Below are 27301 nucleotides of genomic sequence, written 5' to 3'. Positions count from 1 at the left end.
TTGTGTCAATATATGAAAACGTTTAAGCAAGCTTAGTGAACATTATAGTATGCAGCAGAAGACTGGACTCTAACGTTTGACTTGCAACGGTCTTACTGTATACTCGATTATCTATTTGTCAGAAAATATTGGTAATCAATCAAAGGTGCGTTTTTGACTGCTTTTGCTAACTGATGCATTTCTCCTTTAGTCCTTCCTTACTCTTTTTAAAATAAAAGCGAGAAAGCTTTTTGGTGTGTTGCGGGTCTAAAAAAACGTACCAATATAACATTTAATACTGATTACTAGTCTGGTACATTTATTAGGATAGTGCATTAGATGTAAGTCTGTCAGCATCAGTTTGATAGCCCATACACAAGGCTATTGCTTTCATGAGTCAGACAATAATTGCTAAAACACCAGTCATTGGTCAACAACGCATTACCCATTTTCTATTCCCTGTTTGACCATTACCTGGCTTGAGACTGGGAGACCGAGTGCTCTTCAATCAAACAGTTTAATGGAAAATGGAGGATTTTTACAAGTTAGTGGGCAGTATTGTTGGTTTTTAATAGAGCCAATCTGTACAATAAAGGGCATTTTAAATGGTTCTGTTTTAAAATAAATAAATGAATTCCTTGTTTTCGTGAATGGAAAACTTAAAGAATGTATTTCAACTTTTAGTTTATGATATGAAGGTGCACGTTGTAATATATATTTTATCAGTTGCCAGTGAATCTCGCTAAAGCATACTGACAAACTGTCCTGTTTATAAAAATGGCATTTGGCATTATTCTAGTATTCTGATGTTAATGGGCATAATTTGATTGTTGAATTAGTTGGAAAAGGGACCGCCATCAGAGCCAACTATATTGCAATAAATAAGCTTTGCTTGGCCGCTCACACAATATGTGTAGCAAACACAGAACGCTTCCATATAAAATGGTGTAAAAAAAAGTGCATAAACCACCACCAGTTCCAAACTGCCAGCAACAACATAATGTTTTTTTTTTAAGGTACAGTAGTGTGTCGTTTCAATAGGATGTTAAGAAAACACACGCACTTTGCAAGAGGAAAAACGACTGCGATGAAATGAGGTATTTCATGAATTGATAACAGAAGTGATCCATGCTATGGAAATAGTACATTTATGTGCAGCACCAAATGGTTGAACTTACACTGCTGTTGTGTCCTGACCAGTGCACCATGGCTTGGTTATGAGCAGAATCCCCTGTCAATGCGAAGGTGGTGCTGGTAAGTTTCAACTCTTCCTGCTTGGAGTTGGTCCCTTCATCTCTGGTCCATTTCAGCTCTGCTCTGCTTAGTCTTTGTCCGTCCAGTGTTGGGGTGCTGGATTTGCTCCGCTTTGCCCTCAGCAATTTGTCACCGTATGTCACATTCTTGCCGTCTGTATGTATAAATGTGCCCCTATCTGAAATTGCTTCTCCACCATTCTGCCCTGAATCACCCGGTTTCTCCACATCCATGGTCATCTCTCGCACCCTGACCACATTTCCCTTGCCCCCGGCCTCTTCTATACTAGGACCTGTCACTTTGGAACTAGCTGGTTCTGCTATGGACTGGGGTATTATCACGCCACTGCCCATTGCCTTTACATCCCCGCCAACACCCGAAGCAACCGCAACTCCTAGCCCAGAATAATAAGGCTCCACAGACCTTTCCAAACGCTTCATTAGAAATCTTGTCCCCGACTTCCCCGCGTCCATCTGCAGGTCCAGTAACAGACCCCTCCGGTGCTGTGTCGCCGGCGATGGGCATGATGTGCAAGTTATCTCACCCTTGGCAATAATCAGAAAACAAGCGGAGATCAGAAAGCAGGTCCACAGAGCGGAGTGCAAGCCTGGGCAGGAGCCAGCCCCCCTCTCCATCGCTTACTAGGAATTGGGGTTTATTCTTTGCAATTCCCACTTAACGTTTAGGGAGCCCACAACTCCTTGGAAGTTAGGGAGAGTGTTGTCGTTGCTGCTGTAGTCTTGGCTTTAAAAAAGTGCTTTTCAGCGAAACTGTTCACGTTCAAGGATTTGATCAAGTGAGCTACCACACGGGGGAGGAGCTGAGGGGAAGCCAAGCTGCCAAACGAGAGAGGGAGAGAGAGACGCAGCAGAGACAATGCAGGAGCAGTTTTGTAACTAACCGCGCATCGATGCTGCATTTGAATAATTGCTTGGTTAGTACTATTTTCTTTCGAATAATAAATACCCCTATTCATTCAAGTTTTGTCAGCTTGAAACGAATTACAAAGCATTACTTAGGGCGAATGTTACAGTCTAGCAACTGTATAGACTACATGTAGGCTACTCTAAACCACGAATAATAATAATAATAATAATAATAATAATAATAATAATAATAATAATAATAATAATAATAATAATCCAGACAGCTCCCTAAATTGCACAGATGTGTGGATACTAGATATTTGTTCCAGTAAGCAGTAGTGTTTATTTATTTTAAGATATTGCATGCGTATTGATAACAGATAACAGTAAAACACAGATACACAGCAGCAGTCAGTTAAAATCAGATTAGAATGATGACTAGGTAGGCTATTGTTTATTGTATAGAGATGGTATTCACAATGCACTCGGTGTGGGCAGTGAAATGGTTAATGTCTGTCGGCTGCAATCTTATTAGGAATACTCATTAGCTGCTTGCTTACACACTTTCTAGCTGCAGCAGATAATATATATATTAAGTACGATTAAGGAGCGGGGAGTAAACGTTTTAGTTTTCTCTTTTCTAAAAAGATGCCTATGGAAGTTATAGTGAAATACAGGCTATAATATCTGTAACGACTAAGACAGAGCATTGTGAACTCTTTCTTCAGCTGTTTAGTATGGAAGCTATCCACACATTTGCATTGAACATAGGCTCTTGAGCTTGGGATTCGTGCTTTCCAGATGCGAAGTTTACCCATCCTAATGTTTTAAAGCAATGTCTAAAATATTGGCTACAAAGCTAAAGATACAGCCGGTCCGGTGACACCTATCGGAAAGTCGGATACTGACTAAACATCAAAAGGAATGTTTTTGTTTTTTGTTTGTTTGCATTTATTTATTTATTTATTTATTTATTTATTATTATTATTATTATTATTATTATTATTATTATTATTATTATTATTATTATTATTATTATTATTATTAAGTACTGTATCAACCCTGGCCTGCTGTTCCGATCGTCTGATCACTGGCTTTGTGAAGCACGATGCTTTTTAAAAAGCGCTTCAGATATCCTGGCTGCGACAATATCTTATGGTTCAAGAATGTAGACTATACATTTTATCAGTAAAATAGGACTATGGTGTATCGATTTAGGTCTCCCGAGACCAACTGAAAATATGAAGCTTAAAAAGACTTTTAAAAAGCTTAGCACAATCTGGTCATGTCTGTTACCTTATTTTTAACTTATTATTTAACATTTTAATCAGCCTGTGTGCTAGTGATACTTTGTAATGTCTACTTACTGGTGATGCCATTATAATTCTGTATTTCATAGGTATGGGGGGAAAAATCAATGGGTTAATTTGTGTTCTAAAACCTGCCAGCTACACTGGTACAGGCAAGCTATACAGTTGCCTCCCCAGTGCTAGCGCAAGCTGTTCTGCTTGGTTCACAGTAGCCAATGGAGCGTGGGTTGTTTTTTGTGTGTTGTGAGTGTGGCTGTTTTTTTCCATAGTGCCAGAGAAGGAATTTTAGAGCTCCAACGTTTCCTGGTAGGCTCTAGCGAATGATGAGTGTACATTATAAACAAGCCACAAAACAACCTGCACCTTCTGTGGCAAAGTTAACGAAAACTAAACAAATAATCTAAACATAGCTATGATTGTCTATTTTATGTATGTATCTTGTCGTCACACACAGAGAAAACACTACAAAGTAGACCAATCTCTTTAATCTGCTGTATGCTCTTGCAAATATCTCAGTAGTAATATCACACACACACCAACAAATGCAGTGCAAAGTCACTGAGTTGGCAAGAACAGCAGCCAAAACGGGGCACGCCAGTAACAAAGACAAAACTAGGGTGATGCATATCAATAATTCAAAAGAAGACTGTATTATTCTGGAGGGGGAGAGGTAAGCTCCTTTACCTACCTGGGAAGTGTCATAGGGAAGGATGGAGGAGCAGACAAAGACATCCAAATGAAAATAGAAAAAGCAAGAACAGCATTAATCATGCTCAAGCCTATCTGGAACACAAAAATCATTTCAGCTCAAACAAAGCTTTGCATTTGTAATACTAAAGTAAAATCAGTGCTGTTGTATGGAGCAGAAACACGGAGGACAACAGAGGCATCAAAAAACAAATGACAAGCTTTCATAAATAAATGCCTCAGAACCATCTTAGGAATTTATTGGCCAAACACCATCAGGAACGAAGACCTCTGGGAAAGAGCAGAACAAGAAATCATAGAAACACAAATCAAGAGAAGAAAGTGGTGCTGGATTGGACATACATGCAGAAAAACAACAACATACATAACCAGACAGTCACTGACTTGGAACCCACAAGACCAAGAAACAGCTGGAGGAGGTCCACTGAGGCAGAACTGAAGGAGATTTGATACTCCTGGAAGGAACTGGAGAAACCAGCCCAAAACAGAGCCAGGTGGAGGATCAAAGTGGATGACCTATGCTCCCTAAGGAGCAAAAAGGGGTTAACCTAACGCTCTTGTAAATTATGGGAATGAGTTGCACAAACAGTGGTAAGTATTGATCCTCTGTTTTCATTTCAATATTATTATTCCCCTGTGCACTATACATGTAGATTTAACCATAGCCAGACTATAGTTCTGAAACCAGTCAAACTTTGCTGGATGGAGTTAAAGAGAAGACAGCCTTGAACAGTTGAGAAGAGTAGCAAGAGCCTCACGCTTTGTGAAAAAAGCTTGTAAACGCCATGATAAGACATCTAGAAGCTGTGACAATTCCAGAGCCTAATAAAGATACATAGAATGAGTATCAGTACTTATGAGCATGACTTCCCTCACATAATATTGTTCATTTTTACTTTGCTCTAATATTGATAAACATTGCGTACTCAATGAGCACCTAACATTTTTTGTAAATCAATGTAGATTTGACCTAGTTGTAGTTTATATACAGTATTAATCAATTATGTCCTTTTTAAAGGCGTTTGACAGGGTTCTGTAGTTTGGTCTGTTTGGCAGGTGAAAAGATGGAATTGATTTGTCAATTAGAATGGAGGCTGTTTATTGATCCTCATTCTTGATTGGTTGTGGGCTGCTGCGTTGCAGTAACATTTGACCTAGACATTTTAAATAACTCTCTGTTATACGTTATTTATGGCAGCAGCAATCACAACCACAATCACCCTATGGCTCCACTAGCATCTGCTTGCCATAGGGCTGCATTCTGAAATTCAGCACAGCTTCACCCACTGATATTTGTGTCTTTGCTTGTAGGGATCAATGGCTTAACCCTCTGCTATAATTAATCAAATGAATCCCTTGGTATTGTTTGATCCCTGAACACAATAACATGCTTTCTCTTTAAAATTGAGCAGGTTGCTCACAGCTAGCAGCAGAATCGTTTTCACAGCCTGAACTTTCATTCCACTTCTGCAGGTCAGCCAGATAAACATTTGGACTGAGCAGGACCTGGATACTTGACTTAGACCAGCCTCTCACAGAATAATCATATTGATCTGCTCTCCAGTTAATTGCAAGGTGAGAGACAAAGAACAATAGTCTATTTTACTAAAACTAAAACAGCTCATGGCTGTTTGAAGGCTTGATTTAAATTTTTCCAGTTGTTTATTTACACAGTTGAGTGACAACACTGTACAGCTGGGTAGCTATCTGTCAAAATTCAAAAGTAAAAATGTTTAAGATTTAAAAAAGCATTTATTCAATATTAAATTATGTATTGAAATGATGCATTATATACAGTATATATATATATATATATATATATATATATATATATATATATATATATATATATATATATATCACAACAAAGCAAAGTGGTGGACAACAGAAAATGAATTACAAAATATACTACAAAACAAAGGTCCTGCAAACACTAAAATCATCATGAAAAATTTGCTTTCAGTGTTTTCTGACTTCCTAAAATTCAAACAAATCCAACTCGATGATGTAAATACATACAACGTTCACAAACTCAACGGACTCCTCCGATAATTCGATGCTGCAGTGAGAAAGTCAGATAGACCGTTCTAGGCCAAAAAAACTTTAATAACTCTGCGCTATGGACTTCAAAAACATGACTTTCTTGACCGGTTCATAAAACAAATATGTTTGTAACTATAGTTCTTCCCTTGGGGGTCACATCATGGAGTCAAAACAGGGCATGCATTTAAAAAGTTGAATCAACTTTGAATTATTGAAAAATAAATACAAAACAGAATCTCCTTTGTATTTTTCCAAAGTAAGTAAATGCTTCTTACTAAATATTACTTTTAAATGAATATAGACATCTGTAAAGGAAACAAGCAAATAATGAATGGTTCAGCTGTTTAACTCCACAAAATGCAATGTTGAAACAATGGTCTTTTGTAACCCATGTAACTCATGAAATCAATGTCTGTCATTGTCATGTAAATACTGAATTTGTAAAGTACCATTCTTAATTTGAAAGCCATTTGTTATGAACTACCTGTTCTGTTACAAGGACATGTTTCATTGTACATGTACATGCTGGTAATAAAAAAAGAAACCCTTGAAAACCACAATGTAGGCAAGACAAATGGGTTGTTAAATCTTGAATGTGTTTCTGATGACATCCTACAGATGTCAGGACTGCCCAGTCCCTGACCACATTCCGGCACCTCCTTAAGACTCACCTCTTCAAACAGCACCTGTAGAACTCCTCTGTTTGTATCCTGGGACACTATCACCCTTCATTTAAATGTGCTTTATTTTGCTCTTATCTGCCCCCTATTTTACTGCATTTAATCCTGTGCTTCAGAATACTGTAATCTGCCAAGTGTTTAACCTGTAGTATTTTGTATTTAATCATATCCTGATGTAACTATCACTATTATCTGCTGTATTATTGAATTGTGGTTTGTCACACTTGAACAAAAGTTATTGTATTTCTTGCTCTTATTGTATTACTTGTATTGTAACACTTGAAATGTATTTGCTTACGATTGTAAGTCGCCCTGGATAAGGGCGTCTGCTAAGAAATAAATAATAATAATAATAATAATAATAATGATGACCAGAGTGCCTGTCTAGTCCAGTCATTTGGTAGACAGTAGTATGATGTCACATTGTCTCTCAAACTACTGCCATGCATTGTCCCTATTTCCTTTTAGTAAGTTTGTATTCATACAGAACCTGAGGAGATGATCAAATGGAGGTCTAATTGCACTAAGGTGTCAGATTTCTCTAATGGGGCCACATGTTATTTTTTACAGTCTTGTGTAATAATTTATTTTTACCGGAAATTCAATGTTCATTATGATTTCAGCTAATAGTTTCTCAAGTTACATCACTATATAAAGGGAACAAAGTATAGGCCTGGTAGAAGATGGCTGTGAGATGACTTTTTATTTGGAGTAAAAATTGTTAAATTAAAGCCACTTAAAAAGTGTGAGTAATGTACTTAAGGTAATACATTTTGTGCACCTGCTGCATGTGTTACAGGTAAAATGTTATTCTTATTGAATTTGATTGACAATCATTTCTCAATCAAATTCAGCCTGTTTAAAGCATATTGCTTCTGAGATAGGTCTTGCCTCACCCTCTGGCATATGCCTATTATTAATACAATGTCATTTTATTTGCATTTTTATATTGTTCCTTCCCAGCGATTTCTGTTGATGATTAGCCATGGCACACAAATGAAAGGGGGGTTACAGTACTAGTTAATGAAGTTGTTTGTTTGGACCATAGTCTATTTATATTGCAGTTGGATGGCTGTGCTTTTGGAAACGAGTGTTCTTTGGAAACATCCCTCAGCTGTGATGTATTAAATCACATACTGTGAGGCAACCTTGTCACTGCATCCATTGATTTATTTTTCCTTTTTAAATTTTATACAGTGGTTTTGAAGTTATTACTAAAACCCCAGGAATAAACGCCATCGCAGATTGCATTTACCACCGTCACTACATCCCCTGCTGGAGCCAGCAAGGCAGAGTGGTCAAAGTAATATCATAATTAAGCCACACTTAAACTAAATCAGGTTTACACAAGAGAAGGAAAGAGAAGCATGGCGAGTAGCAGGTCTATTGATTAGTATATGATTTCTGAACACAGGCAGTCTTAGGGGTAGTTGGAGTTGGTCCAAGCTGACTCAAACATTGTTCTTTTAACAGGTTTCCTTGCCAGAGGCTGGCAGGCATCTTTATACTCTGATACCAATATCCATCTTTTCACCTCTGGGTCTTAGAGGGCCATATTTCTAAATGATGGAGATGTGTGTGGGCTTATTGAATTAAAATTTGAAGTAGCATCCCATAATGTTGAAACTAGGACCTCCTACTTACCTCAATTAATATATAAATAATATATACTTCATATATATTCAGCCTTTTTTATAGGCCATTATTGTCTAGAGCCAGATTTTCCTCTTTGGTGGACACGTTTAATTTTAGGACACAGGTAACTGTATTTTTCTTTTTTTTGGCATTGCTAGAATAGATTTTTTCATTTATATTTATACTGTACATTTTCTTATGTTTTTGTGCTGAAATAAATGACAGTATTGCCAACCACACCGCTGCAGAAATCATGAGACAAACTCTTAGAAATCAAGAGGTTTGGCGTTCTATTCACGAGATTTTTTGTTTCAAAACATAAACCAATATTTCGATGCTAAGAGACAACCAGTATTTTCAGTTGTTTTTTAAACCTTGTTAACAACAGCTTATATTGCGTCTATAACACTCACATCTCTTACGAACATCTATCAGTGCTTCTCAAAATGCATAACAAAATCAGAAAGTCCACATCACCATTCAACATTACAAACAACATTATCTATTATCGTACCTGTTACTGCTGTGCAGACAGCTGTGATGACAGCTACTGGAGTGTTGCATGTTTAGCAATATGAAGGAGCTAGAAAGCAACTGCTCCAATCTGGGTTGAATTTGCATCTACAGTGTTTGCACTTCTTTGAGTTTTGTGGCATGTCTAACGTATATCTTTCAAAAAGCGAAAAATCCCGAGATCCAACAGCACTGTCGCGAGCAGGTCTTAATTTAACTTGCAAATCGCGTGTCTCACGATGAATTCGCAAGAGCTGGCAATACTGAGATTAGCCCTTCTTCCCCTTTAGATCCCAACACGAAAGCTTCTGATATAGAAATGCTTAATGGAAGCGGTTTCAGGCGGCATTTCAGAACGCTTTGGTTATCAGAAGTTTTTTTTTTTTTTCAGTTCTTGGAATAACAACTGTAAAAAAAACCTGCTGTATAATCTATACTCTAGCATATTTTGATTATAGAAACGTAGTTTCTGATAGTCAACGGAAATATGGGTCATGCAATTGGGAGCTTGCTTGTTCAAATCCCGGTGGTGCTGAGTTGCTGATTTTGGCTAGGAACCCATAAGGAGCATGGAATGAGATTGGTTTGCCCCACTGCTTATCTGCACTACAATACTGGTAACCAGCCTTGAGACATCCCTGTGTGTGGATCTACAATGGTGCAGTCTATAGGATTATAAATTACACTGCTCGACTCCCGCCTTCCTACCTGACAGCACATAGCCTTGAAGCTGTATCAAATCTCAGAGGTACACTATATTCTTCACAGATATTCAGAGTGCTACAAGTGTATGAACTAAGTTTTAACACAGGAGTTACACAGGAGTTAGAACAGGCATTTCATTACAGTACAGACAAATACCATAGTGCTGTATTTCTTAAAATCCCCAGCAAAACACTGAACTGTGCACTGTTTACGTGTGTGTGGGTGTGTGTGTTTGTGTATCGTGCTTCAATATACTATTGTGTATGCTTTGATCAGCTTTCATTTATTATATGTTAATTATATAGCAGCACAGTATTGTATTTTGTTTAACTATGTTGACTGTATTGTAGATGATGACAGTACAAAAGCTGAATAACTGTAATGTGTCACACTTCAAATCTTGTGATTTTTGATCATTGAGACATGGATCTTTGGTTATGTACAGTACAGTACTGAAACCTGCACTTGGCAGAGAATCCTGTTTAAACTTTAATACACTTTAATGTATTGAGTCATGCATGAAACACCCTGGCAATGTAACTGTAGAACGGTATCCTAACTGTACAATCATCTTTGATCATTTGCTGGCCTTAATGGTGTTCAAATAAATGAACACTATTTACCCTGCAGCTGCATTTTGTACATGCTCCTATACAGGTTAGATACTGTATTGAAAGCAATAACTGCCTTTTACCATAATGAGGAACACTGCTGGGATTAAGTGGTGGATTTATCCCAAGTGGAATTAAAGGACTAGTCAATAAAGTGACAGGGGAAGGAGAGTAAATGATTTGTCATAGAAAGTAATGACAAATTACTTAAAGAGTCTTCTCAGGCTACTCTTAGCAGGTGTTATTGGTTTTGTATGCAAAACAAATGTGGGATGGGGAGACAAATGCGGGATTTAACACCACAGCCACATTAGTCTTTTTGTGGACAGTGATAAATGGTAACACAGTGTCAGTGACTTAATTAAGGTGGAAGATACCTGCTTAAATTGAAGTCCCAGAAGTGCTGGTGCCTGGAAGCCTTCACAACATCACTACAGCGTGGTGGCCTTTTCACCATCCCCTTAAATGGGTAAGGCAACCTTTTAAAACATAGATTAGTTTTCCAGTGCTGGCCCAATAACACTTTGTAATGGTGAAAGCTCAGTGTTTTTTTTTATTTATTTTCTTGATTTCACACAGAAGTTGAAACAAAGCTCGGCTCAATGGGAGTATGTCAGGTCACGAGTCCTCAGATCTCTGGTGCACTCTTTATTTCTTGTTTTCTAAGTTGCTCAATATAGAAATATGTGCATCCTTGGTTCATATTTCCAAATATGATTCTGTCCGTAACCTTATTTAAAGTAGCTCCAGCTATCAGGTACATAGTAGCAGAGAAAATGTGTTTTTAAGTATATTCAATATATTCTTTTTTTTTTTTTTTTATTTAGTTGTTGACAATTATTTTTGTTATTTTCTCCCAATTTGGAATGGCCAATTATTTTTAGCTCACCGCTACCACCCCTGCGCTGACTCGGGAGGGCGAAGATGAACACACACTGTCCTCCAAAGCGTGTGCCGTCAGCTGACCACTTTTTTTCACACTGCGGACTCACCATGCATCCACCCAAGAGCTACAGCTTCAGAGGACAACGCAGCTCTCGGGCAGCTTACAGGCAAGCCCGCAGGCGCCCTGCCAGACTACAGGGGTTGCTGACTACAGGGCCGACCTAAACCCTCCCCCCCAGGCGACGCTTGGCCAATTGAGCGCCGCCCCCTGGGAGCTCCCGTCCACGGTCGGCTGTGAAATAGCCTGGAATCAAACCGGTGACGTCCAGACTATAGAGCGCTTCCTGCACTCCACGCGGAGCGCCTCTACTGGATGTACCACACAGAAGCCCCCTATATTAAATATATTCTAACATCATCTTTTTGTTCTTTTAAGAGTTTTCTTCCTCAACAGTAGATGACTGGTGCAACTGGTAACTCAGAGTTAAAGTAATTGTAGCTAACAAAATAGTTCCATAAATCTTATCTGTTTTGCAACTGTCTTAACCAGGTAGACTCTTATATGTCTTTATAACGTGGCATTAAAAGATGCATTAAACACCAATAGGAAGTTGATGAGTTTATGACCACAGCACTAAAGCGGGTCTTTTTAGTTGTAAAACCTTTATGAATGAACACATATGCGAACAGGAAAATTAAGACACAACTGACACTTAAAACAAAAACGAAACTGACAAACATTTATGCTCTGTAAATTATGCCCTAAGTGTTTTATAGTATAAGAGATTTTATAAATCTATACATGTTATGTATTTATTCATTCTTTAACTCTGTAAAAACATTACATCACCCAGGACTGAACTATTACAAATGATAACAATGACCATGCAGATTTTTTTGTGGGGTGCACCTTCTGCTTTATATGCTAAACATTTATTACATCAAAAAAATGCCCTATCTATATGCAAATTACAGGAAATCAGCTTCAAAGGGTTTTGCAAACAAACTATTATTTCCATTTGTCAGACTGCCTTGGTAGACTAATATTAAACACATCTTTCATTTTTCTGGGATAGTGGCAGACACAGATAAATAGCAGGGAGAAGAGAGCGAGGTGGGTAAAAAGGCTCTGGACAGCAGATAGTGAGCATCTGGGCGTATCCCACTTTTTACAAAGAAGTCATTACTGCTTGCAGAGAGCTTTCATAGCAAACACAACCCATTTTTATGTTTCAGCAGGAGATCAAAGCAGCAGGTTCTGGATAAGCACAGCAAAGAAAGAGTTCTAAAGGTGAAAACAAAAGAGGTTATGATCAAAAACATTGTTGCCTTTTTTCAGGATAAAAATTCTAAGTTGTTACAAAAGTCTAAATTCATATTTTGTTTAATAAAATCTCTTCTTACTGCTGTAACCCTGGAAACACCAATGACCCTAATCCTGCACAGAGCTAAACAGACATGGTTGATGCATCAAGGCAACTGTCTGGCTGCCTCCTGAGACCAACCAGTTCTTTACAGATGGCAGCTATAAATTATTCAGGTAGGCTTTTGTAGAATATTTGGGAACACTTTTAAAAAAAGTGTCTGCTGATTTGAATAACAAAACAAATTCTTGCTTCAAAATACAGAAGTTCTATAGAGTTCTCATATGCTGGTGACTTGGATTCACCTTCCTCTAGTGGATTGTACTGTTTAGTAATGTGGTAAGGCTTACTTTGTAAGTGAAGATGTTTTGTGATGGACACCTACCCCTTGTTCTGTAAACACACGGGAGACAAACACAGAAGGCTTTCTAATTAATTTGCAGGAAGACATACTGAGTGCCTTGGTTGACAGCAGTTTATAGCAACATATTGTGTTTTTCATGATTGATAAAAAATACCTTAGGCTAAATGTAATGGCTATTATTGTGAGGAGTGGAAAGCAGTTTTATTCTCTTTTGATCCAGTATTCCAGACAGGCAAAAATGGATTCCTACTACCAAGTTCCTGGTATGCGGCTTTGTTTTCCTACCCCGTACAAAGAATACCTTCGATATTAGGAATGATTCTCATGGACCAAGGAACATATATGGGCAGCAGTGTGGAGTAGTGGTTAGGGCTCTGGACTCTTGACCGGAGGGTCGTGGGTTCAATCCCAGGTGGGGACACTGCTGCTGTACCCTTGAGCAAGGTACTTTACCTGGATTGCTCCAATAAAAAAACCCAACTGTATAAATGGTAATTGTATGTAAAAATAATGTGATATCTTGTAACAATTGTAAGTCGCCTTGGATAAGTTTTTAAAAGATTAGTCTATTTCAGCAAAACTAAAGGAATACCAAAATGCTGTTTCTAAATCTTATTCATTGTCATATTTTTGTAATTTTTTTTTATTCATTGCACTGCATAATCTAAACAGGATCTCACTGAATTTAAACCTTGGTCTAATATCATGGTTCACTTAAAAAAAATAAAAAAAAATAAAAAAGAATACAAAAATAAATAAAATAATAATAATAATAATAATAATAATAATAATAATAATAATAATATACTGGTTTATTTTGGTTTATTTGAAGTTTGGCAAGTATAACATGAGAACTACAGTCTGTTCACCATAAGATAAATCTGCCCTTTTAGAGATTTAGTAAAGCCGGGTCTACAACTGAGCATTCAGTTGCACAACTTAGTTGTGTGAAACTGAATCGCTTATATGTGGACGTTTCTGCAATCAGTTGCAAGCAGTTGCACAACTGGTTGCTTACAGTAGAGACAATCTCTACTTTCAAGCGATCTGCTGAGTGATTTGTAGTGACGTTATTTATCACGTGCATGGGTGCGAAATATGATTGGTTGTTACAATCTCCTGACTGTTGTTTACTTTCCTGTGGTAAAGAGGCGGTAAATTTAAAAAGATGTCAACTATATGCCCCGTGTCCAGCATTTACGTGGCGTCGCTTCTGCTTTTAATATCGCATTTAAAATAACTACAGATGAGACGCCTATAACAGCCAGTTCTTCACCGGTAATTAATTAAGCCACCGTTTACTAAAGATAATGACAGACTAAAGGAATGAACTGACAGTGGGAATAAAAGTTATTGTATAAAGTTACTGTTCAGTGTAGTTTAAGGAGAAAATGGATAAGACAAAAACAAATATTAAAAAACAGCTAGGTAAATTGCATAAATTAATACTATATATAGGTATTTTCCGACAGATTGATTTGGCACAGTGATTAAACATGGTTTGGAAAATAACATTCAAGGTCATTTACCAGAGATCAGGGAGCTCATATTAACCAATCGTGCTGAAGGAAAACTCTGATCCATTGTCTAATGGTAATTTAAAATCTGCTTCCTACACCACAGTTCTTTATTGCTGGCTTCTACACGTGAAATTGTTTATTTTCAATGCAAACTAGTGCAAACAGAAATAACGTTTTGTAACACATGTAGGATCACCCGTTTAAGGTTCTAAAATTAGCATCTATTCCTCTGTTCTTGTTCCACGTATCTGCATAGGTACAACTGACATCTTGGGAAACAACTTTTGTTGTTTTTTTAGACTTGACGTGGGCTTCAGGATTCAAGCAAGGTACTGATGAAATTAAGGCCCTCATCAGCTGAAGAACCTGAAAACAACGTTAATATTGCTATGAACCCAACTTGCACATGTGTAGCAGTTGCAGGGCATTCACATCGGATCCCAAGTGTTCAGTGAACTGTCTGAACCAGAGCTTGTTAGCTTCCACACTTCAGTGAACCTCCAAAGGAAATCCACTTGGCAGTGCCAATGACTTTAATGACCATCAGATAGAAAGGAAAAGACAGAAACAAGAGGCAGGGGCACACGAGATGTCACTTAAAAATAAAAAAAAGGTCTGCCTGTCTGTTGCACAGCTTTAACAGTCGATGGAGACAGGAGCTACAATTTAAGAGGGCAGAAAGGTTCACATTCAAGGGATTTTGTACAGAAGGAATGTAATTTTGCTGTATTTACTATGCACAATAGGCTATTTGTTGTTAGTAAGTAATTTTAAAATGATGATAGAAGTATTGAAATATAAATGTGTCTCAGTTAATTCCAATTGAGCAGGCATTTACTCAATTACAGGTCTGTGAAACACCAGTTTTGTAAAAGTTTCTAATACTACCTGCTGAAGGGACAACAGCTACTGTTGGCTAAGGGTCCTTTACTGATAGCAATTTATCAAGATAATGCTCAGAATTACTATTGCAAATTCTATTTTTTTCTTGGCGAGAATCCCATGCAGGTGTTAATGATAATTAAGGATCAATTAAGATCTAATGAAACAAACTCTGCACCTTTTTGAAAACCACATTAATTACCAGCCAATTTCACATGTTTGATTATTTCTTTTGAAGTTTCATTAGAGGATGCACATGTGAAATGCATATGGGGTGCTCCTCCATGGCCCTACACACTTTTAGTATGTTACATATAGCTGAGTGTTGTAAAATAGTTAATTAATGGAAACTAGTCAATCAAGCGAAAGTGCAGGAACTTTTTTGGTGCCACTGTTGAGCAGACCTAACAGTAGAGCTAGCTTAATCTTTGGAATAAAACAGGACCTGAACAAGACATTAGAAGTTAAGGCAGATTAATCAAACATATCATTTTTGCTTCCTGACACTAAGAGAAAGAAGCCACTCGCACCATCTGTTAATCAAAGAAAAGTGCATGCATCCGCTTTCTGTGTTGTGCAGAGGGAATGAATATCTGGGATCTTCAGTCCCTTTGCATGTCACAGCCAGCGTTAGTAGCAGTTTTAGCTGTTGACCCCATTTTCAGGTCACTAAAACTCACTATGGTGCACTGGTCCAGTTGACACATGTTGAGGTTCAGCATGCTTGGCGATATGATGGTGACTGTCATCAAGACACAAAAGATTTCTCTTTGATAGTGAAATGAGATTTATAATAAGGTTATGGTTACAGTATATGTCTTGGAATGCTGGACATCTTAAGAACGATTTGGTTTAGAGCATTAAGGATTAGATTTAAAAATACTGTAAAGAGCCTCAAGTAGGCCATTTGGCACTGAAAGTGGCTGAGTAATTTTTACATCAAGAAAGCACAGAGATTGTACCATTCTTTGATGACACATTTTCACATTTCAAATTTTTCACATTTTTTGGGTTCTTACTAACCTGAGGGTTTAAAAGCTTGAAATACCAAGCTCCTTAATGACAAATGCACATAAATGTCAGAAGGGGATTCAAGACTGCCTGTGAATGCGATAGTATGGCATATGCACTGAGAATCAAGGTGGCTTGTGTATTTTTATTAAATTTTTTATTTCAAACTTAATAAATACAGGTGAACACAGAATTGTAAGACACTGTAACAGTAAAATAAGAGGTCTGCAACAAGCAGGTTTGCTGAACCACAGCAGAACTCGTTACAGTAAAGCAAAGACTGACCATCAAAAAGGAGCGGAATTTAATACATGCTTATCCTGCAATCCCCTGGGACTGGGCCATTGCTTCACTTTGGGATCTGCTTTCAGCTCAAGGTGTGATCTTTTAGCTTTGTATATCACGTAGAATACTCCCTTTGGAACCTGCCCATTCCCTTTAACAAACATAAAATCAATAATTTTGTACCTTTGGCTTCACTGTTGCAGATCCTATTTTAAAGCAGTGCTCTGGCAGTGGGCCCAGCATGTCTTTTCAGGTAATGCTGAAAGCAATGTCTGCTCTTCACTCTCTTGTGCTTTGGCTAAAAGGAAGGCAAACCATTCCATAGTGCTGACAGCCATCTCACACCACTGCTAGGAAAAGATCACACTTTTTAATGGACTGGCAAGGATGCAGATAGAGCAGGAATCATGTCAGCCAGGACAGAGCTGCAGAGTTGTTAAGCCAAGAACCAACATCTGGACAGACACATTTGGTATTATTTTATTTTTTGATAAGGGGTGAGAGTTTAAGTTTTACTGGCTGAGGTTTTACTAACTGAGGATTAAACACAACAGTAACACAATCGTCTGGTTCCACAAATACCAAACAATTGCATTAATATTGCACTACCTAGCTAATTTTATAAGAGAACATAAGAATCTAATTAGGAATTAATTTGGACATTCATAATTAGGTATTAGAAAAGCAGTATACCTGACAATTATTTTTAATATTTAATACTAAATTACTGGTATACTAAAATAATTCTAATTACATGTAACATTAATTGCTTTTGATTTATTTTAATAGCTGTAATTTCCCTGTTCTGTCATGCAGAAAAAAATGAAATCCATATATTTATTACTGTACCAGCATTTATTTATATATATATATATATATATATATAAATATGTAATGTATTTTTTTTTTTTATTTAGTATTACGTGATTTATGTGAGTAGCTGTTTAAGTGAAATAATTCAATTTTAAAAAGTAAATGAAACTTCACTCATGGTACAGTACTAATTAAATTGCAAATCAGGACAAAATTTGTCCATTAGGGTTTTTTAAATCCTCAGTGGGGCTAACCTTTTGCCACAGCAGTTCATTATTAACTCCCACTAGCTTGGTCATTTTTCTTCAGACCTGAGGCACTTACCATATTACTTGCATAGCTTGTGCAAGACCTACTACGCCTGTCACTCAAAGCTGCAGCCTGCTATACAGAACAATCTTCTGACACTGAAGTCTCCGTTCAAACTTCCTTTCCTCTCAAAGGGATTCAAAACACGCTGGGAGCACCTTGGTTTTTTAATACCTAGTTTGTGAATGTGTCAGTTGTTTCAGGAGTGGTCACAGACACTGACATACACTTTGTAAACACATCACTAAATAAACACATCACACACTAAATAAACACATCACACACTAAATGGCTACTAAAATAACAGCATTAAACTGTATGCTATCCTTCATGCATTTTTATTGTTATTTTGCTGGGCACTCAAGACCACGTATGGTTTTTAAGTAACTTCAATTTCAATGGATACTATTGTTTCTTAATGGTATAAAATGAGAAACAGACCTGACAAAACATTAAATTATACTATTTAGATATTTGTCTCTATTTTTGTTAAATTAATAATGTTTTTTACCATTAAAAAGAGATACACTCAGAGTGGGCCCTGTTTTTGAAGATGATAAGTAAAAGGCAAATTCGAACACCGTAAAACTAGCAAGAAACTATTCAGAACATTTACTTGTCCCTTCTGCAACTACAATAAGTTATAACTTGATAGTTGTATATTGTTACAATTGTATTTTCTTTGAATAGCCTATTTGTCACTGTTAATTTAATGTATAATGCCATGTAGCATGTTTGTCCAGTGGATGAGTAAAACGGGAGTCTTCTCGTCTCTCGGAATATATACTGCCGTCAATTTAATGAGAAAAAATTAAGAACTTGAATGAAAATGTATATTTATTTTCAATGAGTTATATTATATTGTTGTTATTTTCTTAGGGTTAAACTTCACATTCCATATGGAAATGAATACATTACCAGCCATTTTAAAAGCCAAACCGTGGATTGTAGTGACATCCTTTGTATTGAGGATTGCCCTATCTGTACTTTGTCTGAAGAATGGTCAATGAATTCCAAAATTATGTTATTCACTGGGGTTGAATAAACTCTCCTTTCAGTAGGAATAACTGCAGCACCATCAAAGGTACTCTCTGATCTGCTATCATCCTTGTTGGGTATATGCCAAACAACTCTGCACTGCATGCTGCTAGATAACAATGGAAGGGTCTAACATTCTGAGAAATGAATTTAAAAAAGGATACAGCTGTTATTTATAGTATGCAAGGTATAAGTTTTTTGACAAACAACAAACAACACAAATACGGTAGTGGCACACATCCTTAAACTGAAGTATAACACAAAAAGTGTTGTACATTTAGCCCAAAGTGTTTACTTCGGGCCTTTATTTCATCTATTACCTCTTTGATCACTCTAAATTCTTATTCAGTTACTTAAAACAGAAGTCAGATTTTAGTTGGTACTAATATTTATATAAGCCAAACATAATTTTAAGTTTTTGTTTCTCCCTGTTTGGAAGGTTGGTAAAAAAACAAAATGTCTTTCATCTTTTTGAGACAGATGTTGCAATCATTTGATGGAGTTCATGATATGACGGGAGACTGAATAAATATCATATTATATCAGAAACGTCACAAACTAAGCAGGAACATATTGGCTTTAAACCCAAAGAAAGAAAGAAAGAAAGAGCAACATCAGCTGGGATGTAATGCCACTGTACAGGAACACCCAGCTTTTCTTTCCAAAGCTTTATCAGTAAGATGTGTCAAAAATCTTCAATTTCAAGACTGTGAGAGACAATCCTCAGCAGAAATGTGTTAACATTTCCAGATACTTGGAGGCTGGCATCCTGTTTCTGATTTAGCCAAAGCATCTTGGTAATCATGTTTATACCGTCCCTTTAGTGTAAAATAAAAACACACACCAGCATGTCAGCTGTAAAGTGATGCTTTTTTTTGTAATGAAAATCTAATTCAAACTTTTTTATGCTAAAATCATTCTGATAACTACAACAGAGATTCATTTAATTTGACAGACACAGCTGGATGACAGGGAGGGCTTTATGCTGGTATCTTCCCGCTATGCTTGAGGCTGAAACCTCCCCCTGTAAAGTGTGGTCCGTCTGTCTGCTGAGGTTGAATTAAAGGTGGTCCCACTTGAATCCTCTCTTTCTCCCTGCAGTAACACAATGATAAAGAAATGTTGCTTTTTATTTTCTGACAGTTTTTGAAACATTGATGTTTCTTCTTTTTTTATATATAGTATAGTTAACAGATAACAGAAACATTTCAGCAGCTTGTAAAGTTGTTGCCAAATACAATATGTGACACAAAGCTACTGAAATCATAGTTAGTTACTAAACACATTTTGAGTAAGGCACTAAATATGCTGAGTCCAAGACTCCAATATGCTGAGTCTAGAGATATGTGAACTATATCTTTCTATAACTATATCTCCCTCTATTTAAATTACTTTTGACACCACTATCAACTCAAACTAGCCACCCAACCACTTCCAGCTAAACATTAATCATTAATTAGCCTAACATTTTAGTAACTTCTTCTACCCTCTTCAGCATCAAACCAAACTATTCTTTAGATGCTCAGGAGTAAAATATGTGTTCCTGATTACTGCACAAATTAAAACATTCTGTTTGATGTTGAAGGTCAAGTAAATTACTTTATTTTTTAGTAGGCTCCTGTTGACTGTATAATTATGTAAAAAGCCTCATTATAGTATAATTGTGTGTATGCTGTTTTATTGTGAAAATGTAGTTGTGCCTTTGGTTTCAAATGTTAGACCATGAGTATAAGCATCCTTATGGGATCCAAGATGTGGTGGATAAGATGTTTATGGAGCGTATCCACTACACCAATGCCACATTGTGCGACAGCATTAATACACTCCACTATAATTATATAAATGTAACTGCAATTATATATATATATATATATATATATATATATATATATATATATATATATATATATATATACAGTGCCTTGCGAAAGTATTCGGCCCCCTTGAACTTTGCGACCTTTTGCCACATTTCAGGCTTCAAACATAAAGATATGAAACTGTAATATTTTGTGAAGAATCAACAACAAGTGGGACACAATCATGAAGTGGAACGAAATTTATTGGATATTTCAAACTTTTTTAACAAATAAAAAACTGAAAAATTGGGCGTGCAAAATTATTCAGCCCCTTTACTTTCAGTGCAGCAAACTCTCTCCAGAAGTTCAGTGAGGATCTCTGAATGATCCAATGTTGACCTAAATGACTAATGATGATAAATAGAATCCACCTGTGTGTAATCAAGTCTCCGTATAAATGCACCTGCACTGTGATAGTCTCAGAGGTCCGTTTAAAGCGCAGAGAGCATCATGAAGAACAAGGAACACACCAGGCAGGTCCGAGATACTGTTGTGGAGAAGTTTAAAGCCGGATTTGGATACAAAAAGATTTCCCAAGCTTTAAACATCCCAAGGAGCACTGTGCAAGCGATAATATTGAAATGGAAGGAGTATCAGACCACTGCAAATCTACCAAGACCTGGCCGTCCCTCTAAACTTTCAGCTCATACAAGGAGAAGACTGATCAGAGATGCAGCCAAGAGGCCCATGATCACTCTGGATGAACTGCAGAGATCTACAGCTGAGGTGGGAGACTCTGTCCATAGGACAACAATCAGTCGTATACTGCACAAATCTGGCCTTTATGGAAGAGTGGCAAGAAGAAAGCCATTTCTTAAAGATATCCATAAAAAGTGTCGTTTACAGTTTGCCACAAGCCACCTGGGAGACACACCAAACATGTGGAAGAAGGTGCTCTGGTCAGATTAAACCAAAATCGAACTTTTTGGCAACAATGCAAAACGTTATGTTTGGCGTAAAAGCAACACAGCTCATCACCCTGAACACACCATCCCCACTGTCAAACATGGTGGTGGCAGCATCATGGTTTGGGCCTGCTTTTCTTCAGCAGGGACAGGGAAGATGGTTAAAATTGATGGGAAGATGGATGGAGCCAAATACAGGACCATTCTGGAAGAAAACCTGATGGAGTCTGCAAAAGACCTGAGACTGGGACGGAGATTTGTCTTCCAACAAGACAATGATCCAAAACATAAAGCAAAATCTACAATGGAATGGTTCACAAATAAACATATCCAGGTGGTAGAATGGCCAAGTCAAAGTCCAGACCTGAATCCAATCGAGAATCTGTGGAAAGAACTGAAAACTGCTGTTCACAAATGCTCTCCATCCAACCTCACTGAGCTCGAGCTGTTTTGCAAGGAGGAATGGGCAAAAATTTCAGTCTCTCGATGTGCAAAACTGATAGAGACATACCCCAAGCGACTTACAGCTGTAATCGCAGCAAAAGGTGGCGCTACAAAGTATTAACTTAAGGGGGCTGAATAATTTTGCACGCCCAATTTTTCAGTTTTTTATTTGTTAAAAAAGTTTGAAATATCCAATAAATTTCGTTCCACTTCATGATTGTGTCCCACTTGTTGTTGATTCTTCACAAAAAATTACAGTTTCATATCTTTATGTTTGAAGCCTGAAATGTGGCAAAAGGTCGCAAAGTTCAAGGGGGCCGAATACTTTCGCAAGGCACTGTATATATATATATATTATTTGTTTGTTTAGCAGATGCCTTAATCCAAAGCGATTTACAGAGACTAGGGTGTTTGAACTATGCATCAGCTGCAGAGTCACTTACAACTATGTCTCACCCAAAAGACGGAGCACAAAGAGATTAAGTGACTTGCTCAGGATCACACAATGAGTCAGTTGCTGAGGTGGGATTTGAACCACCTGGTTACAAGCCCTTTTCTTTAACCACTGGACCACACAGCCTCCAGTATGCTTTAGTAAATGTGCTTCAAAGTAATTAAATTGCAGCCTTGCTACATGTTTGAGTTATAATAATAATAGCCTACAGTAGAATATATGTTGGGGGGGGGGGGGGGGATTCTAATGAAAAGCATTACAAAGGCATACTAACTCAATCATTAAATACAGTGCCTTTAATTTGTACTTCAAAATGTTTACATGGCAAATGTAGCCCATGTTTGTGATCGAGTTGCTGTTTCCATGCTACAGTATGGCTCATGAAAGTTTGCTGTCAGAGTTAACATAAAGGTAGAAAGAAAGCCCTCATACAAAGCATTACAACCAAGAAATGTGACCTTCTTTCATTCTAGAAATTAAACAGACTACCTTCATTGCTTTGCCATACACTGATACTCCTTATCAGACAGAAAAAGATGACAGCCCTCAGATCTATAAATGTCCTGTCAACTCACTTGGCATGTCAGATCAGTAGAAGCAGGCAATCAGTCACCCAGTAAAAGGGACTTAAACATGGGATACACTCATGCATCTTTTCATTTACACTTCTTAAACTCACTTTATAACTTAACTTTATCTGTGAAATGATCCTTACTTTTCAGTCAATTATTCAAGGGTAGGTGATCCAGAATCAATTGCTGAACAGTATTTCCCAATAGGTGGGATAAAACCATTAAGCCTATTTAAATACCTACTGTAGGAAGGACAATATCAAGTTTAGACAAATCAGAAAAGCCTAATTCTTTTTAATGGTCAGGTATTAGATCCTTGCTCATTCAGAAATTCTATGATTAAATTGTACATTGCTAATACAGTTCTTAGTACTCAATTTGTAAGCTTTACATTCAAGAATCTTTCATATTTTTAAGTTATACAAAATGTATTATGTAAGGCACTTAATATTTAAATCAACTGAAGCGCATACAGGTTTAACCTTTCAAATCTGCATATTCAATACATTTTTTTTAATACAGACAGACTGTAAAAACATATTTTTAAGTTTATTTACAATGCAAAACTAATTATTGTTATTTTTTTCATTATTATTTAAATCAGAACTCATTTTTTGGTGATGGTAAGTAACCTCTATCATTACATTGTATCTATGGTGCCTCTACCCTTATAGTGTGTGTGTATATTATTTTTTAAAGAACAGAACAAACAACAATGGTAATAAAGGTGGCTGTGGGTATTTCGTGCAATGTTAGCAGAAAGTAATTGCACAGTTATCATAGTTGTTGGTATTTGGCACTTAGATTCGTAGATTAAGTCTCTGTGTTTAACATACAGTAAATAATGTGTAGTTGGTTGGCAGGCTTGATCACATTCACTCCATCTGACCATGTTGTTTAAAGTACACTGTCTAAAGATGACAGGTGCATGTAGCAAAAACGATCCTTCTGCACAGAGCTGTGAATCAAGTTACGCTTGGTCACCTCTTGTTACATTTGTTTTTGCAGCAAAGCTTGCAGAAATGGCTAGAGCTTCAGTTAATGCCAGATGCAGTAATCCATGGCCTAATTTACATACAGTTTATTGAACTGTCTCCCCATCTCCTTCTCTCGGCATATGGTACCACAAGCAATGATCAAGTTTACCCACACCCTTGAATTCACATGTTTAAGTAGCCATAAACAAATAGCTGCTTCTAGAATGCTGACTAGAATGAGCATCACTGAACACCCGGTGCGCTTAGGAATAAGAAGAAATACTGAATAGTACATTTTTGCAATGTCATTATCCACCTGAATCCTGCATTATATACATCCTCCTTTTTAATTCATTACACTTATTTAGTCTCATCTAAAACTTGTCATTTGCAATTGATTTTGCTGGAATTGGCCCTTCAAAGGAGTCAAAGATTTTCTACCCAGTGATTAAGAATCTAGTAAGAATGATGTGCCACCAACTTATGTTAATCAGGCACATCTAATTAAACTTCCAAACCACTTAGCATTTTCCCCTGAGTGTGAGTCTAAGCTTCCACCAGAACATTGGATTCCTTTAATGATAAATTATATTTATATCATAGGTGTGCCAAACCCCCAAAAAAGTAATATTTATGGGAAGTAGATTCTCTGAAAGGACTTTAATTCACTCCAGTATCAGCAGTGAAGCTAATATATGTAATGCTACTTGAACAATCGTTATTTTTCACTCAAAGTAACAATAAGCAAAATAAATGTGAGTTTTCTGTGACTCATATTTTAAAAGCCGATACAATAGATTATATTTTATCTGCAATTCTTTTAGATGAAATCAGTAACTTTTGTTTCAATGATACGTATACAGTATGAAATGTATACAGTTTTTATTCCTCAATTTTTTTTTTCAAAAAGCGCTGTACACATAATCCCAACAAATTGACTCACTTTTTTTTCAGAAGTTACAAAAAAAGAATACAAATGGTTTCTGAGCATTTTAGCTTAATGGAGAGAGGGTTTAGAGCTTTTCAATTCTATTCATATATAAAAGGGCAGTTTAGATAAAATGAAGTACTTTACTGCAGTAAAAAAGGGAAACAGTAATGGGTTCTATTATGTGTAAATATATATAGAACAGTAAGCAAAATAATAATAATAATAATAATAATAATAATAATAATAATAATAATAATAATAATAATAATAATAATTACAGGCAGTGCAGAGTGTACCCCACCTGTAATGCATGATCCCGCTCTACAGGCTCCCATTGTTTTATAATGGAATTGTAAAATATTATTCCAGAATCCCACATCAATGACAGTTCATTATAAAGTCATAAGTAGAATATATTAAATGGGCCTGCATTATTTATTTTACAATAAGTTGCAGTATTTTTAGAAAATTACTTGTCAAGTTTACCCATATGAAAAGGAACTATATGCATGATTTTTCAGTAGGCAATGTTTTACTTGGACAGGGTTCAAAGTCATTACCTTTCTAGCTGCCCTCACCAGTTTTTCACTTCCAACACCTTGTGGTTAGGCAGAGTTGTGCCTTAAGCAGGAAGAATTAAAAACTGTAGAAACAGACTATTTACTAATTCTTGGATATACACTGTACTACTACAAGGACCAGCAAGCAATGGTCTTACTGTTACTAAGTAACATTATCTATACAGACTCCCTGTATTGAAACCCCTAACCAGACACCAATAAGGTTAGCCAAACAACAGAATTCAGTTTGCATTAAAGCGCTCTCACCTTTCCTGCTGCTCCTTGCGTTTTTGAATAAGATACTTCTTCTTGACATTTTGTAGCTCCTGGGCCAATCTCTCAATCTCATATTTATAATCCTGCGTTTGAGACTCATACATGTTCAGCTCTGATGATAAAACCTAAAAAAAAAAAAAAACATCAAGTTCGAAAGACATAGCATTAGCGATTTATGTATGTCGTCCCCCCACCCAAAAAAAAAATAATCCCTACATATACCCCTCAGTCAAACTGTTGGCAATCATTCCAGTTTCTAGGTGACAGATGGCCATTTTCTCACTATGAATGCAGCAGATAAACAAAAAAATGTAATATAAAGTCTATATTTATAACACATTATTGAACTAAATACAATATGTATGTCACTTGTGACTGCAAATGCTGTATATATATATATATAAACACACACACAATATATATATATATACACACACACACAGTTGTAGTCAAAAGTTTACATACCACAATGGAAATTTCTAGACATTTCTCAAAGGAAATCATTATAGGAAAATCTTTTGTAGCAAAAGTTTTGCTTTTGCGGATGAGGAAAAAAAAATTAAAAGAAATAGACTTCTCTTGTGCACACCCTTCTTTGACTCATACCAAAGATTCTCAAATGGATTTAGATTGGGACTTTGACTAGGCCATTCTAGAACCTTGATTGTATTCATCTTTAACCATTCTGAACTAGATTTTGATGCGTGCTTTGGATCGTTGTTGTGTTGGAACATCCAGTTGCGCTTTGAACCAAGTTTTGTAGCAGAGGGTTTCAATTTGCCAATATCTTTTGGTATGCTGTGGAATCCATTTTGCCATGTATTAGAACTGTGCCAAAAGAATAAAATCAGCCCCATAGAAGGATATTACCACCTGCATGCTTGACATTAAATATGGTGTTCTTTTCTTTATACGCCTCACCAGGCTTTCTCCAAACGTAACGACTATCAGCATGACCAAATAGCTCGATTTTTGTTTCATCACTCCACAAAAACATTGACCAGAACTCATATCCATCATTCAAACGTCATTTTGCAAACTTTAAGCGATTGTCCTTGTGACGTTTTCCTAAGAGTGTCTTTTTCCTTGGCCTGCGACCATTGAGACCTTCACCATGCAATACTCAACCTATGGTTGAAATGGAAACCCCAATCCCACTTGCAGCCAATTCACTTTGAATATCTTTGGCAGTCAATATTGGATTGTTGATACTCAAATGCTTGGAAATCTTCTTGTATCCTTCTCTAGCTTTATGACAAGAAATTATGTTCTGCCTAATGTCTTCAATAGCTCTTTACTTTTTCCCATATTGACTTATTGGTAATGACAGCAATCATCCTATGCCTAACCCTTTTATACTCTTTAAGAATGTTCACCTACAATCTAGCATTTTCTAGAATTAGGTTCTGCATTATCATATTGAAATTTCTAGCACCTTGTAGACAATACTATCATAGCGTCACTTACAGACTTGTGCTCCACAATTTACTGCTAATGCAGCAGCAGTAAATAATGCTTTACTATAAGTGCTGGCTATCTATCAACTATCAG

At 36.7% G+C, this 27301-nt stretch overlaps 2 protein-coding genes and 1 long non-coding RNA gene across 4 annotated transcripts in view; 1 reads left to right on the top strand and 2 right to left on the bottom strand.

Annotated features, from left to right (window-relative positions):
* LOC117417947 (VPS10 domain-containing receptor SorCS3-like) overlaps positions 1-2020 on the bottom strand; it is a 112798-nt gene extending 110778 nt beyond the window's left edge. For both annotated transcript variants that reach the window (XM_034030375.3, XM_034030376.3), the window contains exon 1: positions 1158-2020. In XM_034030375.3, the coding sequence (XP_033886266.3) occupies positions 1158-1868 (711 nt within the window). In that variant the 5' untranslated portion in view covers positions 1869-2020. The remainder of the gene's footprint in view (positions 1-1157) is intronic.
* A 1147-nt stretch (positions 2021-3167) lies between these two features.
* LOC131696910 (uncharacterized) lies at positions 3168-7202 on the top strand. The gene is made up of 3 exons (XR_009306796.1): positions 3168-4708; positions 5591-5692; positions 6081-7202. It is a non-coding gene; the product is annotated as an uncharacterized LOC131696910 (long non-coding RNA).
* Positions 7203-16441: 9239 nt separating this feature from the next.
* The window catches only part of LOC117418126 (cilia- and flagella-associated protein 58), a 32545-nt gene continuing 21685 nt past the window's right edge, over positions 16442-27301 (bottom strand). The window contains exons 17-18 of the mRNA XM_034030740.3: positions 25742-25875; positions 16442-19870 (exon numbers count right to left, since the gene is read on the bottom strand). Of these exons, the coding sequence (XP_033886631.1) occupies positions 19756-19870; positions 25742-25875 (249 nt within the window). The 3' untranslated portion in view covers positions 16442-19755. The remainder of the gene's footprint in view (positions 19871-25741; positions 25876-27301) is intronic.

The sequence above is a fragment of the Acipenser ruthenus genome, chromosome 13 (assembly GCF_902713425.1).
Source record: "Acipenser ruthenus chromosome 13, fAciRut3.2 maternal haplotype, whole genome shotgun sequence".
Classification (NCBI taxonomy): Eukaryota; Metazoa; Chordata; class Actinopteri; order Acipenseriformes; family Acipenseridae; genus Acipenser; species Acipenser ruthenus.
The sequence above is the reverse complement of the archived record's forward strand: the minus strand, read 5'-3'. Positions and strand labels throughout refer to the sequence as shown.